We start from the raw sequence: 20,496 nt of genomic DNA, 5'->3' as shown, positions 1-20,496 counted from the left end.
TGGATAGCATTTTCCATCACAAGGCCTCTGGAGATGTCTTAGATCCTTGTATGGCCAGAAAGGGTTAAGTTTATCAATACTAGTCATCACACAACGTGGCTGTTATTGTGTACAACGTTCTCTTGGTTCTGTTCACTTCACTCAGCATCAGACCATACAAGTCTTTCCAGGTTTTTCTGAAGTCAGCCTATTCATCATTTCTTATAGCACAATAGTATTCCATCACATTCATATACCACAACTTGCTCAGCCATTCCCCAATTGATGGGCATCCTTTCAACTTCCAGTTCTTTGCCACCACGAAAAGAGCTTCTGTGAATATTTTTGTACATGTAGATCTAAAGGTCTCATTTCTAAGATACATACAGAACTAAGTTAAATTTGTAAAGAATAAGATTATTCCTCAGTTGATAAATGATCTAAGGAGATGAACAGGCAATTTCAGAGGAAGAAATCCAAGTTATCAATAACCATATTAAAAATGCTCTAAATCACTAACAATCAAAGAAACAAATTAAAATAACTCTGAGGTACCACCTTATGACCATCAGATTGACCAAGTTGACAAAAAAAGGAAAATGACAAATACTAGAGGGGCTTTGGGAAAACAGAGACTTGAATGCCCTCTTGGTGGAGCTGTGGACTGGAAAGCAATTTGAAACCATGACCCAAAAGCTATTAAACTGCACATACCCTTTGACCTAGTGATACTGCTACTTGGTCTATATCTCAAAGAGATCAAAGAAAGAAGAGAAGAACCATATACACAAAATATTTATAGCAGCATTTTTTTTGTGGGGGCAAAGAATCAGTGATTACAGGGATGCTCATTGGACATGATGAAACGACTGAGCAACAACAGCAACAAAACGTGCTAGGCATAAGCACTAGGCATACAAATACAAAAAAGAAAGGCAGTCTCTGCCCTCAAGGATCTTATAATCTTTTTTTTTGAGGGGGGGATATTTTATTTTTTTCCAACTACATGAAAAACAATTTATAACATTCTTTTTTAAAATCTTGAGTTCTAAATTTCCTTCCTCTCTCTCCTCTCCCTCCTCTCTGAGATTGTAAGCAATTTGACATAGGTTATACATGTGCAATCATGCAAAACATATTTCCATATTAGTTATGTTGTGAAAGAAGAAACAGACCCTCCCCAAAACCACAAAAAAATGAAGTGAAAAACAGTGTGCTTTGATCTGCATTCAGACTCCATCAGTTTTTTTCTCTGGAGGTAGCACTTTTTCATCACAAGTCCTTTAGAATTGTCTTGGATCATTGTATTGATTACAGTAGCTAAGTCTTTCACACGTGGTCACCCTTACAAAATTGCTGTTACTGTGTACAATGTTCTTCTGGTTCTGCCCACTTCACTCAGCATCAGTTCATGTACAGCTTTCCAGATTTTCTGAAATCATCCTGCTCATCATTTCTTATAGCACAATAGTATTACATTATAATCATATACCTCCAACTTGTTCAGCCATTCCCCAATTGATGGGCATTCCCTCAATTTCCAAAAGGGCTGCTATAAATATTTTTGTACAAATAGGTCCTTTTCCTTTTAAAAAAAAATCTCTTTGGGATACAGACCTAGTAGTGGTATTGCTCAATCAAAGTGTTTGCACAGTTTTTAGCCTTTTGGGCATAGCTACAAATTTTTCTCTAGAATCCTTGAATCAGTTCACAACTCCACCAACAGTGCATTAGTGTCTTAATTTTCCCACATCCCTCCAACATTCATCATATTCTTTTTTTGTCATACTAGTCAATCTATGAGGTGGTACCTCAGTGTTGTTTCATTTGCATTTCTCTAATCAATAGTGGTTTAGAGCATTTTTTCATATGACTATACATAGCTTTGATTTCTTCTTCTGAAAACTGTTCATATCCTTTGATCATTTATCAGTTGGGGAATGACTTGTATTCTTATAAATTTGACTCAGTTCTCTATAGAGATAAGGTCTTTATCAGAGACACTTGCTGTAAAAATTTTTTCCCAGCTTTCTGTTTTCTTTCTAATCCTGGTTGCATTGGTTTTGTTTGTGCTAAAAATATAATTTGATATAATCAAAATTACCCATTTTATATCCTGTAATGTTCTCTATCTCTTGTTTGGTCATAAGTTCTTATCTTATTCATATATCTGAGAGGTAAACTATTCCTTGCTCCCCTAATTTACTTATGGTATGACCCTTTATGTCTAAATCATTTACCCATTTTGACCTTATCTTGATATACAGTATAAGATGTTGGTCTATACCTAATTTCTGCCATACTATTTTCCAGTTTTCCCAGCAGTTTATGTCAAATAGTGAGTTCTTGAAGGATTTTACAATCTAAGGAGGAAAGACAACATATGAAAGAAAGCTGAAAAAGGGAGTGGTAGTGGAGAAGCCAAAGAAGTACAGAATAAGTGTAGTAGGGTAGGAAATAAGATATCTGAGAAGTCAGTCCTGTTCCCTACTTAAATGGAGGAGTTTATAACTACTCTTCAATCAGAAGGGGAGAGAGTACCAATAAGGTAAAAGTAACAAGGCTGATGGATTTTGCAAAATGATGAGCTTTCCCAGTGATGAGTTTGCTGAGGTACTGGTGTAGAAGCCAAGTAAATTCAAAATGAACATCCTATTATCAGAGGACTGATAATGACCTATTCACATCCTGACAGAGAAATGATGAATTCAAGATGTAGAATGAGATTTTTGGCTAACATGGGAATTTATTTCGCTTGATCATGCATATTTGCTACAAAGGTTTTGTTTTTGTTTTCTCTTTTAAATTGGGGGTAGGTGGAAGAGAAAAAAAATCAGTGCTTATTAACTGAAAAATAAATTTTTTTTAAAAGTTGAAAGAAATCACATTCCTATGTGCCCCATCTACCTTTTCTCTCTTACTTCTTTCTGAAAGGTCACTCTGTTTAAAAATGTCCAGGAAGCTTCTTACTGGGCAGCCATTTTCGTTTAGGCAGGATCTGAGTGATTATCCTTCATGTAACATCTGTGGGGAGAAAATGAAGAAGGAACCTAAGAATTAGCAAGCACTATCTAATTTGCATTTTCCCCCCGAATGGGGTGGGGAAATAGGCTTAAGAGAAATAGCATTAAAAGGAAGACACCAGGCAGGCAAGACAGGGTCCTCCATCTAAAATATGTAACTGAAATTACAGAGTAATTACAGAATATTTACGTAGGGTGGTACTTATTTTCCTTCCTAAATAGCTGGAGTGAAAGCGTGAGCCTTGTCATTTTTAAACTCCATGATTTTCCTAAATATTCACCACAGTAAACAGCCATAATTAAGATTCATCACCCGTAATCAGATTCCAAATTATTTTGTGAATACATTATTTATACCAGTGAACCTTCCCCCACCCTCCAGTCAGTTTTTAAACCAGTAGAAGTTTCACAATGGGCCTTTAAACAAATACTTGCTCTCTCACAATGCCCACATGTCCAGGATATCAATTTGGACTTTCTTTGATCCATTAACTGTTTTAATCACGTACATTCAGAACACTTAAAACAAATGTGCTGTCTGAAGGTAAAAGTACTCCAAGCGCCCTCTTGCTGCATGCTAAGTGCTTTTCTCTGAATCAGAGCCAGAGAGCAGTCATGGGCACAGCAACTGTTTGTATGTAGGGATTTCATCTCCCAACCTTTGCTCACTCAAAATGCAAAACCTAAAGAATTCCGCTTTCTCAATTTCCCCCTTAAGAAAATGTAATAAAAATAGAATGCAGCAATGCTACCAGGAATGAAGAAACAAAAGAGCTTAACTATGGCAAGAAACTATAAAATAAATTTGGTGAATGGGACACATAATGTCCCATTATGGTATTAAAGAAGTGAGTGTTGGGTCAGTGTAAGCTTATAGCTGAGATACTTAAAGGTGGCCCATTGCCTTTCCACTTCAGAGGCCTCATTCAAAGAAGCAGCCTGTCATGGTGGAGACAAGGCTGGCTTCAAGACAAGAAGCTTTGGGTTCATGGCCTGCCCCTGACACATATTTTTAGTGCAACCACAGGCAAATTACAACCTCTTGGTGCCCTAGGAAACCCTCTAAAACTATAAAATATGGAAGAAGTGGCAGTTTCCAGCCTTATACAGATGAAACAATAAAACAAAACACATTTAGTTTAATAAATGCTTGTTGATTGATGGTTTTGTCCAAATGCAATGAGGGTATCACGTACTTTTCAAATTTTGCTTTTTTTTTGCAAATTCTCAAAACATGCACTCACCATCTGTCAGGCTAAAGTGAAAAGCTGTCTAATACACATGGATGCTTAGTAAATTGGTCGACTGTGTGAGTTATCCCTCCTTTTTTCTAACAATAATTTTAACTCTCTTCATTTGGTGCATTTAACATTGAAAAATACAATTTGTTTAGCTTGTCAAAGTGACAAACTATGCTTGGACATAATCTTCTCATGTCTAGCTTTTTTTTTTTTTGTGCAAAGCAATTCAACAAGTATTTATTAATCTCCTACTTTGTGCCCAGAACTGTGATAAAATACCAACAGAAATAATCATAATGTACATTACTTGATTTGCTTTTATATCTCCATTTCTGTTTTATACCCTTTTATGGGTGGGAATTAGAGCCATGATCTAATTGGTGTGTAGATTACCAATTGGGAAAGTCCCTCTATCAATGTAGATCAGTGACTATTCTGCAACTTGTAGTCTTTGAGAATGGGCACTAAATATTAATCGGCTTGCCTGGGGTCACTCAGGCAGCAGTAGGCAGAAGAGGAATTTGAACCCCATCTTTCCTATGCTAAGTCTTTCTCTCTATTCACTCTGCCACTCTGAATTTAATTTATAAATGCACAAGAGAGTTAGTAGTTTGTATTAATTTTGTATTCTACAGATACTCCTATGTATACCTGTCTCCCTGGTTAGAAAGTAAGCTCTTTGATGATAGGGACTTTTTTTTTTACTCTTGCTTTGTATTCCATACAGTGCCTGTGACATTGTAAGCACTTAATAACATAAATCCTTGTTGATTCATTGATATGCTGAATACCTTTCCAGATGTGACCCAGTTAATCCCTTTTGGGTAGCCTTTAGGCATAAGCCAAATTTAAGCTTTCTTTAAGAGACTGTTCTCAGAGTTCTACTATAGTGTAATGTAGTGAGTATCAAAGAGCTGCATTCCCTTTTTTTCAAGGGCAGGATCCCTCAAGACCTCAACCAGGTTAGGGTAAATGAGGCCAGAGCTGGGGACCCTTAGTGAGAGAGGGAGTCCTTCCTATCTGTGCCAAGAGATTGTTGCACTAGATTTTTCTAAACTGTTTAAAATCTTCCATACAAAGGGTTTAGAACCCATTTGTTAAAAATATGAAAATGGAACACCTTCTGAGAAGATGGAAATTCACTAGCCAAATTTAAACAAAAACCTTTGCATAATTGATGGATGGGACAGAAAAATGAGAGACATGATTTAGTAAGGAGAGCCAGTGCTACACTTCTTGCTATTAGAACTATGTTATCTTTGTAAGAAATATTTTTTTAGTTATTACAGCCATTAAAACCAACCAAATATCAAAATAAAACTGAATGTCAAATTAGACTTTCAAATTACTATAACATAAAATGTTAAATCAAGATTTTCAAAAAAATGAGGAACACATTCAATTGCAATGATCTCATTAAAAACAGAATTACTAATTTTGGCGAGAGGGAAAAGAAGGTTTTGTACCATTAATAAATAAAAGTGAAAGCTACCTCATCAAGAGTTCCCTATAGAAATGAAATCATTCATCTAGTACCTAACCCTAATAAAATAAATTGTTTTAAAAGTGTTCATTTCATCCTCTTAAAAGTTTTATGTTTTGCGAATGTTTTACATAAAAGATGAGTACAGTATTGCATGTATGTAATTTATATGTGAGAAGCGAGAGATGTGACCCTCCCTCTGCCCCCAGCTCAGTGGATGTAGTCATACATGATCTTTTTTTTTTAATTTTTAGCTTTTATTTAGTATTTTATTTTTCCCTAGTTACATGTAAAAACAATTTTTAACATTCGTTTTCAAAGTTTTGAGTTCCAAATGCTCTCCCTTCCTCCTTCCGCATCTCTTCTCCCCCTCCCCCATTAAGAAGGCAAGCAATTCGATATAGGTTATACGTGTGTAGTCATGCAAATCATATCCATGATAGCATGATCAAGTTTTAAGGAATCAACAATATAGGCTTATGCTCTAATTCCTCTATGAAGTACAAAGTCTTCTCTAATTGAATCAAGAAGGGTACAATATGATTGGCCAAGAAAACAAATTAGTCATGCCTCTCGGGACTTTAAATTGCTAAACCGTGAAGAGCTCAAGGAAATCAAGGTTCTGCAGTCTTGGAGTGAGACCTCCTTCCCCGCCCTTCCGTGCCCCTCCTCCCTCCTCCTCCATCCCGCCCGATAATAGGACATTTCTCTCTCCTCCTTGCCTCAATCAGTAGTGACATCTAGGTAGTGGCATCTAGCAGCAGAGCGAAAGATTGCAAATCGTGGCAGAGATTGCAACCTGGAAGCTACCTATGGAAGAGACTCCAGCAAGGGAGGTGAGAGGAGGGGATTTCTCTTCCATCCCCTCCCCATATACATCATCGATGGAGTTTTTGAGAGGACCTACTAGATCAGTAGGAGACACTGGATCCAGTGAGAAACACAGGCACAGGCTCCCGGCTCCTGACAGGCATGGATACAGTAACCAGAGGGAGGAAGCAGCTTTAAGGATTGTGACCCCTAGACGATTGAGAGGGACACATCTGGATAGAAATGTTACATTCAGAGGAAGTTGCATAAAGAACCTACAAGGGAGAAAGCAATTCCAAATTCTGCCAGGATTTGTGAGTTTCTGGATGCCTCACTACATGGTGTTTTATGTTTGAGCCCACTCTTCCCATGGATGATGCACATTTGTGGGAGTATGTACTCAATTTATGGGAAGAATGCCTTTTAACTACTGTTCTTGATATACCATTTTAGTAAATAATTTTGCTAAGAACTAATTGATTCTACTGGATTGACTGTTAATGGGAGGTTTACTGTTGGGAGCCCATGAGCTGTAAGAACAGGAGCATAGCTCCACAGGGACCTAACCCATTAGGAGAGCTGTTCATTTATAAGTAAATTAGTATGTATATATGTGTAGATATATAGTACATACTCACAATTTTTTACTATGAGTGAAAAAGTTGCAAAGTACTCATTTTATCCTACTTCTTTATATTTAAGAAATTTGTGATGTGAATCTTCTTACTATCCAGGACATTTTTAGGTGAATACACTTTCCCAGCACTCAGTTTCTTATGATTTTATGTTAGTTGTTGTTATTTTTGTGGTTCAGTTGTGTCTGACCCTTCGTGACCTTACTTGGGGTTTTTTGGGCAAAGATATTGTAATGGTTTGCCATTTCCTTCTCTAGATCATTTTAGAGCTGAGGAGACTGAGTTAATTGACTTACCCAGGGTAACACAACTGGAGTGGCTGAGTCCAGATTTGAACCCAGAAGATGAGTGTTTCTTACTCCAGGTCCGGTGCCAATTAGTGCAGTTTAAGGTATAACAAATTAACCCCAAGAAGAAGGGGAATCATCAGCTCACAATCAAATCCCAGACCCACTCTGCCCTAGAGTTTTTCTTTATTCAGTCTCTGATGGGCCATACTTCCTGGGTCGGTGGCTTATGATTGTCCTTCTGTACTCTGACATGTGCAGTAATGTTTGCAGTTCTGGACACTAGATTTTGGGAAGGAAATAGAAAAGATGGAACATGTCAGAATAAGGCAACCAGGATGAGAAGAGTAGAAACCCTATATAAATCAATTGAAGGAAATGCAAATGTTTGGCCCAGAGGGAGGGAATAAGCATTTATTAAGCACTTACTTATGTGCCAAAGGCTTTACAAATGTCATCTCATTTGATTTGAAGATAGTAAATGAAGTCTGCCACTAGGTTAGTCCTGGAAGCCTTTGTGGCCTAGCAAACTTGTTGGTGTTTGCACTAAGCTGGCATCTATGCATATTCTTTGAAAACCTAGGGTCACTTCTATGCCAGAATGTGGGAATCTCGTGTACTTTGAGTTAGGGAATATATTGATAGCCTTGAGTGTAGCTAGAGAAATGGTGGTCTGTTTGGTGAAGATTGATTGAAAGAACTTTGTTTAGCTTGGAAGAAGGAAGACTTAGGGAGTCAGAGAAACACATGATAGCTGTCTTCAAGTATTTTTACGGCTATCATATGGAGAAGAAGGATTAGAATTTGTCCTGCTTTGCCTTGGAGGGGGTAGAACTAGGGTAGAAGATACACCTTTAGTTGGGTGTAAGGAAAATACTTCCTGACGATTGGAGCTATCTGAAAGTGGAATGGCTTACATGTTGAGCTAATGGCTTTCTAGGCTTGGCCTCTGAAGTCACTTCCAACCGAGAGGAACTGCAATTCTGGTGCATACTGCATCAATTACATCTCATGTGTTCGTGTGACCTATGCCAGAGGAGAGCTGAAGCCAGCAATGGTGAGAGCTGATTGTTAAATTTGCAGTGTATTTACACCACAGGAACTGGCTACAAATTAGGGCTTGGTTTACTGTTTGATTATTGTAGATTGTCTACATTTAAGAAAGCATGGGAAAATATTAACAATGCAGATTAAACTTAAAGGTGTGTCTTATGCATAATTTTTTTCAGAGTCATTTGTTATACATTTGCCAGCACACCCCAGCAAATGACAACTGAAATCTAGAAACATTCCTCTAAACTCAGTTTTCAATTACTTCCTCATACCCAATGTTCTGTCAGGACTGCTAATGCAGTTGTGAAATCAATGAATTCCAATTTCTATCTCTGTCCCTGTACACCCTCTAGTGGAGGTGTTAACAAGCAACAAAATGGAGAGAAAGAAAGAGAGAAAAGAAGGGAGGAAAGGAAGAAAGAAAGAGAAAGAGAAAAAAGGAAGGAAGGGAGAGAGGGGAAGAGAGAAGAAGGGGAAAGAAAAAGAAAGGTAAGATTTTTGGATGATCCACTAAAGGCTGGCAGAATTTTAGGAAGATGCAATGATAACTCCACCCTGAATAATAAAGGATTACCGGTATCTACAGAAATGCTGTGATGAAAAAGGTGTGAGACAGAGCTGAGAACTTTGAACAGGAATGTACAAAACACAAAGTATTTATTAAAGTTAGAATCCCAAGGACTCCTTTTTTCATCTGAATTCATAGAATCATGCATTGTTAGAGGTCTAGAGCATTTAGTATTATCCACTCATTTGATAGATGAGGAAACTGAAGTCCAGAGAAAGAAAAGTCTTGCCTAAGATCACATAGTTATTAAGTAGAAGAGCAAGGATTTAAAACTAGGGACAGCTAGGTGGCACAGGGGCTTGAATGTTGGACTTTGAGTCAGGTAAATTTGAGTTTGAATTCTGCCTTAAGCACATTTAGCCATGTAACGCTGGGCAAGTCACTCTCCCTTATCAGATTTTCTCTCTTTTTGTATCCCTAGCTCTTAGCACTGTATATGGCACATAGTAGGCATTTAATAAATGTTTAGTGGCAACTAGTTGGCACAGCAGATAGAGTATTGGGCCTGAAGTCAGGAAGACTCATCTTCCTGACTTATCTGGCTTCAGACACTTATTAGCTGTGTGACCCTAGGCAAGTCACTTAACTCTGCCTCTGTTTCCTCATCTGCAAAATGAACTGGAGAAGGAAATGGCAAACTACTCCAGTATCTTTGCCAAGAAAACCCCAAAGGGGGTCACAAAGAATTGGAAATGACAGAAAAATGACTGAACATAATAAATATTTATTGACTGACTGATCCAGTGACACTGGCCTCCTTGCTGTTCTGTTCCTCTATTTAGACATTCAGTTCAGTCGTTTTTCAGTCTGACAAATCTTCCACATTTTACCAATGAGGAAACTGAGAAGTGAGGTGACTAGATATAGCTCTCATTTTAGAGATAAAAAAACTGAGATTCTTTTAGGAACCTATGACTTGTCCAATATCACACAAGTAGTGTCAGATATGGGATATGAACCCAGGTACTCTGACTCTGAAGCCAGTTTTTCTTCCATTGTGCCATTCAGAACCAATGGCTAGGGGCAGCTAGATGGTGCAGTGGATAGAGCATGGGTTCTGGAGGCAGGAGGACCTAAATTCACATCTGGCCTCAGACACTTAATAGCTGTGTCCCCCTGGGCAAGTCACTTAACGTCAATTGCGTCAAAAACAAAAAATTCATAGCTAATGACTGCCTGTGTACCACACAAGGTTTTTTCCCCCCAGATTGGGAAAGAAAACCTGGGATTGCCATTTTAATACGACTACTATATGAAAGACTACACAGCAGCATGGAGCAATTTGTACTAATGATTAAAACCTGTCAGTCCATTATGCAAAGGATAGCAACTCATTAGTCTTTGAAGTTATAGCCATGAACACTGCCACTGTCCATTTTCAAACACATTGAACAACAACATATGCACATCTAAGTTTTCTAACTCATACTATAGTGCCATATTGCTTTCAACAAACATAATAATTCATAACTTTTGAAGTAGCTTGGTGGTACAATGGATAGAGCTCTGGGCCTGGAGTCAGGAAGACCTGAGTTCAGATTTGCTCAGATATTTACTAGGATATTTACAGGATTGCGTGATCCTGGACAAGTCACTTAATGGTAGAGCAGTGTCTGACACATAGTAGGTACTTAATAAATGCTTGTTTCCTTCCTTCCTTCCTTCCTTCCCTCTTTCCCTTCCCTCTCTCCTTCCTTCATTTCTACCTACAGCAGTATGTGTACCTGTCTTTCTACAGCTCTGTCAATATTGAATTTTGTTATTTTTAGTTCTTTGTGAACTTATCCTAAGGAACTATCTCAGAGTTGTTTTAATTAACATTTCTTTGATTAGAGAGTTATAAGTTTTTCAGGTTGTTATTGGTAACATTTTTTTTTCAAGATCTGTCTGTTCAGATTATTTAACCACTTACCTGCTAAGGAATGGACCTTGCTCTTCTATATTTCTTTCAATTCTTCATAGATTTTTGATGTCAGACTTTGATGAGAAATGATTATGGCAAACATTTTCCCTCTCTGATTTCTTTCCATTTTATTCTAGACGCATTGCTTTTTTCTTGTACGAAAGCTAATAATAAAAACCATGTATTTTATAAAGTTCTATAGATTCTTCCATCTGTTGAATAGATGCTTTTTTCCCCTCTTCCAAACACAATAGAATATCAATCTATTTTTGAAAAAGTATTTAAAATATATTTGGAATCTATTGGAACCTATTATATGGGATTAAGATCTAATTTCATTATTATTGTTTCTTTGGCCATGCTGCTTACTATTCAATTTGCCAAACAATTTATATTGAATAATAATTGCTTTCCCCGATGTTTTGTGATTGGGATTCATCAAACACTAAATTAATGAATACCTTTGGTCCTAGTTCTTTATGATCTACTTTATTCTATATCTATTTTTCTATTAAAAAATAGCACCAAGTAATTTGGACAATTATTCTTTATTGTATAATTTAATCACTTGAAGTGAAAAATTGTTTTTCTTTTTTTTTTCTTATTTTCTAATCCCTCTTCTTATTTTCACCTATTTGTTCCTCTATAGAAAATTTTAAAATTCAATTCAACATTTATTTACTAAGCTCCTATTTGACAAACATGCAAGACCTTGGGAATCCAAAATAGATAGTTAAATCATTTGTGCCCTCAGGGAGTTTGTATTCTACTAGAGAAATATAGTAAGTATACTTTAAAAAAAGTAAATAAAAAGTAATTGGAGAGAACTGAGCCTTGATAATCACTAATCTGGGAAAGCTTCACAAAGAAAGTAGCACCTGAGCTGAGGAAGGATTGTGTTACATATTGTGTTATATATGTCTTTTCATCTTCTCAGAACCTGAAGATTCTATGTGCTGTCTCTCCCAATATGAGCTCCTTGAAAGCAGGGACTGTTTATTTTTATTTTTTCTATTTGAATCTCTAGCACTCCATAAATGAAAGGAATCTTAACTATATATAATGTTGTTGTTCATCCTTCATTTTCAAAGAGGACCAGTAACTTCACAGCATGACGCCTTGACTTGGGTGTGAATTGGATTTGAGTGAGTCAAGAGTTGCCAGAGTCATGGAAGTCTAGTGGCAAGACAAGTCAAGATGATAGCCCTGGATGCAGTGGATGACCTTGACATCTTCCATGCCCAACCAAGCTCTAAACACTCCACAGCACCTGCTTCAGCCGCCTTCATGACTTTTGGAATATATTATTCTCATCAGCCCATTCTGCTTGGAAGTCTTCACATGCTTGTGGTAGACATCCCCCTTAACTCACCGATGGGTTTGAAGTCTGTCAGTTACCCTCAACCTGGTTTAGCCCATTTGGCAAGATGTTTTTACTAGGGTGTGGCCACTTTGCATGCTGCAGCTTCTTGAAGCCATAGGTGAGAGTTGGGTGACGGGTGGATGCCAAAAGTAGCCCTGAAAAGGGCTCATCAAGCTGTCACACCAAAGGTGTAAGTCCTTCCTGAACACCCCATACACTCCACTGTAATATAGCTGACAAGTGGCCATCCACCCTCTGTTTGAAGACCTGCAAGGATGGGGGAACCCCTCCATCATTCAAGACAACCCATTCCACTTTTGATTATCTCTACTAGGAAGTTTTTCCCTATATCAAGCTTAAATTGGCCTCTTTGTAACTTTCACCTACTGTTCTTGGTTCTTCCCTTTGAGGCCAAAAAGAACAAGTCTAGCCTTTCATAAATTCCAAGTCATTTCCCGTCTCCTGCCACATTCCCTGAATCTTCTCTCCTCCAGGCTATCCCCAGTGCCTTCAACTATTCTCTTGTGACATGGACTCACGGCCCTTCGCCATCCTGCCCTCCCTCCTCTGGACCTCCTTTATCAATGTCCTTCTTAAACTATGGTACCCAGAATTGAACAAAGTACTTCAGATGAGATCTGAGTAGAATTACAGTGAAACTATCACCTCTCTATTGTTGGAAGCCTGTCTTAATACCGCTCAAGATCATATTAAATTTTTGGCTGCCACATTACACTGCTGACTCATGCTGATTTTTCAGTCCACTAAAATTCCTAGGTTTAAAAAAAACAGACATTTTTTATTGTGACCTTAACGATAAATCAACAAACACAAAAATTTCAATATACAAATAAAAGATTTGCACAGGAAACTGAACTTTGGTTAAATTATTTTTTTAAAGAAGTATATAATGTTAAAGGGATCAACAGATTTTTTTTTCCTTCTGCACCTCTGTGCATTAAAAAAAAAAATGTTTTACTGCCAGCCTGTTTGTTCTGACCTTTAGCAGCAGTCTTTATTCTTTTTCTAGAGTAGGTAGGTGGATGGAGTGCCAGACCTGGAGTCAGGAAGACTCCTCTTCCAGAGTTCAAATCAGGCCTCAGATACGTACTGGCTATGTGACCCTGGGCATATTACTTAATCCTGTTTGTCTCAGTTTCCATATCTGTAACATGAGCTGGAGAAGAAAACGTCAAATTACTCTAGTATCTTTGCCAAGAAAACCCCCAAAGGAGTAATGAAGAATTGGGCACCACTGAACAACAATCTGTGTTGAGGATGGTCTTTAGTCTTCTGTATATTTCCTTTTAAAATCTAAAGTGATTGTTCAGTGCCATATGAATCCATATTGGATTAGTAAGACAAATGCCATTTTTCCTGTCATTGGAATTGCTTCCCTTTGTGTTTGATAATTTTCATTCTTTAGCATCTCCTAACCTTCCTGGGCTGACTTGCTTTATAGCACTTTAGTTCAGGGGACCTTATCTATCTTTTCTCTGAACCCTTTGAAATACTTTCCCAAAATCTAGAGTGAATATCAGACTATGCTTTGATTTCCTTGTCTCTGTCACAGACCTTAGAAGGGAGTGGTCACTTCCCCCCAAGGTTCTCATCATTTCTCTGCCAGCAGCCAGATCTTCCTTGTTAATAAGGCATATCCAAAGTAGAATTTCCTCTTGTTGGTTCCTCTCATTTATTGATAGACAATACCCTGAGGTAAGTTAAGGAGCTATGCTGCTTTTGGCACAGAGGGAGCTCCAGAAGAGGTCTGGACAACTAAAGTTTTCTATTGCCGCTGTATCATGCTTTGTGTCAGCCTTCTGATGTTTACTATACCCCTTATCTTATTTCCCCTTTCTTTCTAGGTAGTTTCTAGCATACTCCAGTAAGCAAAATCACTTCTTTTCCTCCATTAACTTTCACTCAGATAGTCTTGTCATGCTTCTCCCCTCTGGTTCCTGGCTTTGCTAATATCAAAATACCTTAATACTACCACCCTTTCCCCCCTTAACTGATCCTGTCCACCCCCTCCCCCCCTTTTTTAAAATTCAGGATTCCTACCCAGAACTAGTGGTAAGGTCAGATTTGCCTCCAAACTCTAGTAACTAATTCTTGTTGCTTTTTGTCTAAACTTTGGCCATAAGTGTACAGATATTTGAGGCCATTGGTTTTACTATTGGTTTGTTTCATGTATCTGGTTTCCTGTGAACTTCTGGGTGTAATTGCTATTCTTTTTCCTTCATTGTAGTTACTATGTATCTAGCTTGAGGGACATAGAGAAGTAATCCCTCCCACCTCTATCCTTTTTAAAGGCATTTTGATAAATTTGCAAGACATACAGCAAATACTTTTTTTTTTTTTTTGGTGACGCAATCAGGATTAAGTGACTTGCCCCGGGTCACGCGTCTAGCGAGTATCATGTGTCTGAGACCGGATTTGAACCCAGGTCCTCCTGATTCCAGGGCCGGAGCTCTATGCACTGCACCATCTAGCTGCCCCCCTCAAAAGGAAGAACCCCAGCAATTCTTACTAGCTTTTGTTTGGTGTGCTCCATCTCTCACCAGGAATTTGTTAATCTATTCTAGACATAGCATGCCTTTGGGGAAGAAAGACTTGGAGGAGGAACCAATCTTGATTCATAGGCATGCCCTGCCCTTTCTTTGGAAGAAAAAAAAAAGTTGTGGAAGACGACAGTGAGACACTGAGGCAGGCAGTGTGCTGAGAGATAAGGCTACGTGGAGGGGAAGGCATGGCAGTTTCTTCCTCCTGTTTCTTGGGAGGAAGCTTTTTGGAGGAGTCTTCTCCAATTTTTTTTTTTTAAGGAAGGCTGAAGTGAGCTTAGTATCAAAGTTGACCCCCTCCCCCAAGTCTTTCTGTCCAAATGTATATTATGCACATATATTAAACCATGGGGCAAAATCTAAATCCCATTCTCATATACTCCTAAGCCAGCTATTTACTTCCCACATTACTTTTTCTTTTGTGCATCCCTTGCTTTCAATGGGCAATAATGAGGAAAACACAACCAGCACCCCATGGTCTTTTATTTTCTTACCCAAGATCTCACAATTATTGGCAATGCCTTCTATGTCCCATCTGGCAGTATCATTTGTGCACAAGTGAATCATGAGAAGTGGGAGTGAGGTTCTCTGTTATGTCTTGGACATATGCCCCAAGAAGACAACTGACCTCTTTATTGTTGTAATCAGTTTGACAAATAACTTTCTTTTTATCTTTGAACAAGTAAGACTACTGTTCACTTCTTTCTCCAACGTTTATTGGATAGATGATCTCTCACCTGATAGTTTCTTTACATCAACTATATGATTCTTTGACCAATCAATCAATAAACATTTGTCAAGCACTTGCTATAATAAGCACAAGCCACTTTGCTAAGCAGTAGGACTACAAAGAAAAAGCAAAAACGGTCCCTGTCCACAAGGAACTCACATTCTAACTGGTGAGACAACACATACATATATAGGTGTATACAAGGTAGCTGTAGAGAGAAAGGCACCTCTTTGGAGAAATAGATTACTTCTGCTCAGAATATCCAAGTCCAAGCTTCCTCCTTTTCAGGAAAGGCCTCAACTCCATTTTTTTTGTTTTGGAATATTATATCTCAATATCCCCTCCCCCCACACTTTATAATAATTAGAGCATTATCTTGTGTGATAGTGACTGTGGTTCCTTGGTACTTAAAACTCTTTCTAGATGCTTGCATCTATTTGCATGTATTTTCTCTTTAACTTGGAAGATCTGGATTGTGGTTATCATATTACTCGGTGTTTTCAGTTTGGAGTGTCTTTCGAGAGGTGATCTGTGGATTCATTCTATCTTCACTTTGCCCTGTAGTTCTAAAAGGTCTGGGAAGTTTTCTTTTATGATTTCAAGTACAGTATTCAGTTTTTCCCCTTCTTTAGTTGTGATATTTAAAATTATTTCTTCTGAATGTTTTCCAAGTCAGATTTTTTTATGATACCACGTACTACTTTTTGTTTTCAACTGTTTCAATTCATTTAAATATTTCTTATAGTCATATAGAATTGAGTCCTCATTGCTCTAGTCTGCTTTTTAGGGAGTTCATTACTTAGTTTTCATCTTCTGTATTATTTTTCTTTCCAATTTTGTCCTAAATAGCTTTTTTCAGTTCCATTTTAAAAATTTCTTCCATTCATTCTTATCGATCTGTGACCAAGACCTTTTTTCTCTGTTGTCCTACTAGTGTTTGTTGAGGAGTTACTGTCAGGGCTTATCACATGGGTTTCTCTTAACTGGTGGTATTTCTTCATTGTGTCTGTGGTTTTTCCTATTTACTCAGTTACCTTGATGTAGTCCCTCTTTGAGGCTTATAGGCTTCAAGTTTTCCTATCAGAGATTGGCCTTACTTCTTCACTGTAATTAAGAGGGGTTACCCTCTTAGCCACTTCTGGTTTGGGGTATTTTTTTTTAAGACAGAGGTGCTTACTTCTCTACTTCAATAAATTTTCTCTTTTACTCTTTGCAAGGGTGTCAGGGAGCTGGGTTTTTCTACATCTCTTCTTGTTATTAAATCTGATACTGAGAGTCCTGATAAATTGGTAAAACCAGGAGTGGATTCCACTTTAGTCACTTAACTAGCTGTGTTATCCTGGGTAAATTACTCAGCCTCTCTCAGTCAGTTTATTTGTAAAGTGTAGGAGTTTTACTTCATGGCTACGGTCCCTTCCAGCACTAAATCTATGATCCTAGAAGGTTTGGAACAGGTGCTATGGGGGAGTATTATAAGAAATTAAATCAGATTGGCAAAGATGAAGAACAGGGACACCAAGGTACTTTTGGTGTAGCTGTGAACTGGTCCAAATCTGATGGAAAGCAATCTGGAACCATATCCAAAAAAATCAATAACACTAGTAGGCTTACGCCCCAGATATCCAAGAAGAAAAGGATTCATGTTTTAGCAGCTTTTTGCTATAGCAAAAAACTGTAAATAATGACTGAATGCCCATCAATTGGAGAAATGCTAAATTATGGAATAAGAATGGAATGGAATATTGTGCTACAAGAGAAATCTTCAGAGAAGCCTTGGAAGACAATATTTAGCATTTATAAAACTGCATTGTAAGGTGTAAAGCACCTCACAAATATCTCATTTTGTCCTCATAACAACCCTAGGTGTCAGTACCAATATTATCTCTTTTACAGATTAGGGAACTTAAACAGAGGTTCAAGTGACTTGCCCTGGCTCCCACAGTTAATTAAGTGCCTGAGGCCATATTTGAACTCAGATCTTCCTGACTGGAGGTCCAATACTATTCATGGTATCATCTCTAATGCCAAGTGAAGCAGAACCAAAACAATTTGTAAAATAAATTATTAAAAATTTGGATAGAAAATTAATCGGGGGGAAAAGAAAGACTGCTGTGTAGGTGTTTAGATACTTGAAATTATTACCCTGCTTAGTTGGCAGGGCAATATGACTTCTGGGATAAAATCTGAAATTTAACTTACGCTGACATTTAAAATCCATGAAATCTACTTTGTATCTACTTGTTAAAATCTCACCTATGTGCACTCTCTTCTAGTCAAACTGACCCCCTACCCACCTCATAACAAAATTCCAATTATTTCCTTTGTAAAGGTGTTTTTCTATGCCTGGAATACAATGGTTTCTCATGGGCCCTCCCAGAATCCTTAGTCCTCCTTCAGAGTTACCTATGTAAGACCTTTCCTGGTCTCTAAAAATTGTTGGCCAGTCTCCTTCTACAATTACCCTGTATATACTTTGCATTTACTTCAATATTTGCATGTATTTCCTCCACCACCCTGAGCAGAATGTAAACTACCTGAGGGCAAGGTCTGTTTTATTTTGATTTCTGTCCCCAATGCCCAGCACCATAACTTATACATAGGTGCTTAATTAATATTCTAATTGGAAGTAATAGTTTTCCTCATTTCATTTAACTGCAAATTCTATTTCTGGTGCAACTGTTTATATTGTTTCAGAATACTTTTCTATCTTTTTTGTTTCAATCCATATTAAATTTTTTTTTTTTTTGCTGTGGACTTTATTTTCCCATTTTTTGGAAAGCTTTCCCCCTTCATTTGAGGACTTTTGGTAGTTTGGTTTCTTTTTGACATCTCAATGATTAATTTTAAAAGGGATAGTGAGAATACAGCCTCCCTTGTAACCTCTCATTTTATTCATCTTTTTGAAATTGTCTCACTGCCCCCAATCATTATCTTTAATGTTATGCTTAAAATACCAAAGACATAAAAGCAAAATTCACACTGATTTTCAACTTGCAAAATTTATTATGCAAACTATACATAAAAATGAAGTGGTAAAGTTACAAAATATGTACCTGGAAAAGTAATAATTTATATATAAAATTTCACAGTAAATGTAGAATATTTATATCCAGGTACATACATTTTTTTGGGGGAAAAACTTTTCAGGTATATAGTACTGCTTAAAGCTGATTATATAAATTAAGGCAGTAACAACTACTTTAAAGGTGATACATTGGTTTCTAGAAGGCTTTAAGAGTCACCAGGTAGTTTAATATGATATCCAAAGGAATGAAAGGCAGTATAACATTGACCATTACATAAAGAGCAACTAAAAGTCCAAATGACTCTCTCCTTATATAGAATAGTTTTACTAAACTTACTTTCCTTACTCTCACAAAAATATCCACACTAATCTGAAAAATGTTAAAGCTTCTTACAGAAGCATCTTTGGGGATTAACATTTTCAAAAAGTGAATATGCCCTGTAGTAAATATTTTAACCATTTAAAGATACCCAGGAAATTTATTTTTGGTACAAAATATCAAAATGTGTAACATTTACACAACTGTATACAAAGTATCTTTATATGATAATGTCTAAACACAGATTTTGTAGGCCACAAGCTTAGATTTCAAAGCTACATCGCGTGTTTTTTAAAAACATAAAAAATGTAGTTGAACACAAAACATGACAAAGGTAAATACATAAGAAAATGTAAACATGGATATTTATAAAACCTAAATTAGGATTATGAAAATGCATATTTTATAAATATCTTAAATTTAGTGTTCAAGTTTAAAACTGTTGTAAAGCTTTTTGCCTCTTTTATATTCAGAGCTTTACCACAAATCCTAAGCTTGAACATTAGTTCTTGGGTAATGAGGCAAGGAAAGTTACAGAATGCAGAAGATGATAGATTAAAAAATACTAAAAAGTGAAGAAACAGATATCAACGATAGGCCACAATGCAGCATTACATTTCTTTTTAATTTACACCATTAAGGAAAAGAAAAGAAAGGACAAAATTAACATAGTGCCAAATGTAAGTCTGGGAAAATTTTAAATGTTGATAACAGATTATTAATGGATTTCCACCTTCAAATACCCTTATGATAAAAGGGTCATAAATCTAACGAACAATTAATGGTTTCTGACAAAGAAACAAACATAACAAAACTTTAACAGACTGTCAGAATACTTTGAGTTTAAACATTGCAGCATTAAATATTAAACAGTCTTGTTGGGACTCAAATCTGTTTAATATTTATCAAAATCAACTTTTAAACATCCACCTCACACATACAAAATTAAAAACAGTTTAAATACTTTATTTAGCAGTATTTTAATAACAATATATCTTAAATATGTGGAAATTCAATTTTGCACTAGCTATGCAGAGAGAACAAAACAAGACATCGAACTGAAGAAAGCTGAATTTCACAACTTCATGATTTCGAACAACTAAAGTTTTTTATTTCTTGTTCCATTTTCTAGAGGGTTAAGAGAAAAAACAAGTTTTAATGATGTTATTTTATTACCTACATACTGTTAAAATTGAGTCCAAGATTGATCATCTGATACCAGAGTCAAAAAGTTTTAAAGATCATGTCAAAATTTGTCTATTTATGGTAAATAATACTTTATATTCACTAGTGCCCAAATTTTTCAAGCCAATTATTGTCAGGAAAAAAGCAAAAACAAATTATACCAATGGTTTAATTTGAGTATCACTATGACCATATCCACTATGACACAGAAAAGCCTACCCTGAAACCTTTCAAAGTGATCACTGCCTCGGATTAAAAAAGTTTCATTACAAATATCTGGTATTGTGATGGACAGTTTGCTGAAGACCTGTAGTTGATAGATAAATCACTG

The 20,496-nt window shown here is 36.9% G+C and overlaps 1 protein-coding gene across 2 annotated transcripts in view; it reads right to left on the bottom strand.

The window, feature by feature from the left end:
- Nucleotides 1–2,944: 2,944 nt before the first annotated feature.
- The window catches only part of ATAD2 (ATPase family AAA domain containing 2), a 94,342-nt gene continuing 76,790 nt past the window's right edge, over nucleotides 2,945–20,496 (bottom strand). The window contains exon 28 of one of the 2 annotated variants that reach the window (XM_027854016.1): nucleotides 2,945–3,003. In XM_027854016.1, the coding sequence (XP_027709817.1) occupies nucleotides 2,986–3,003 (18 nt within the window). In that variant the 3' untranslated portion in view covers nucleotides 2,945–2,985. Of the gene's footprint in view, nucleotides 3,004–18,729; nucleotides 20,109–20,496 lie in introns of those variants that run through there. The other variant, XM_027854015.1, reaches the window with a different exon arrangement.

This window comes from Vombatus ursinus, unplaced genomic scaffold (genome assembly GCF_900497805.2).
Source record: "Vombatus ursinus unplaced genomic scaffold, bare-nosed wombat genome assembly UNPS02010284.1, whole genome shotgun sequence".
Classification (NCBI taxonomy): Eukaryota; Metazoa; Chordata; class Mammalia; order Diprotodontia; family Vombatidae; genus Vombatus; species Vombatus ursinus.
This window is presented reverse-complemented; position numbering and strand designations above follow the sequence as displayed.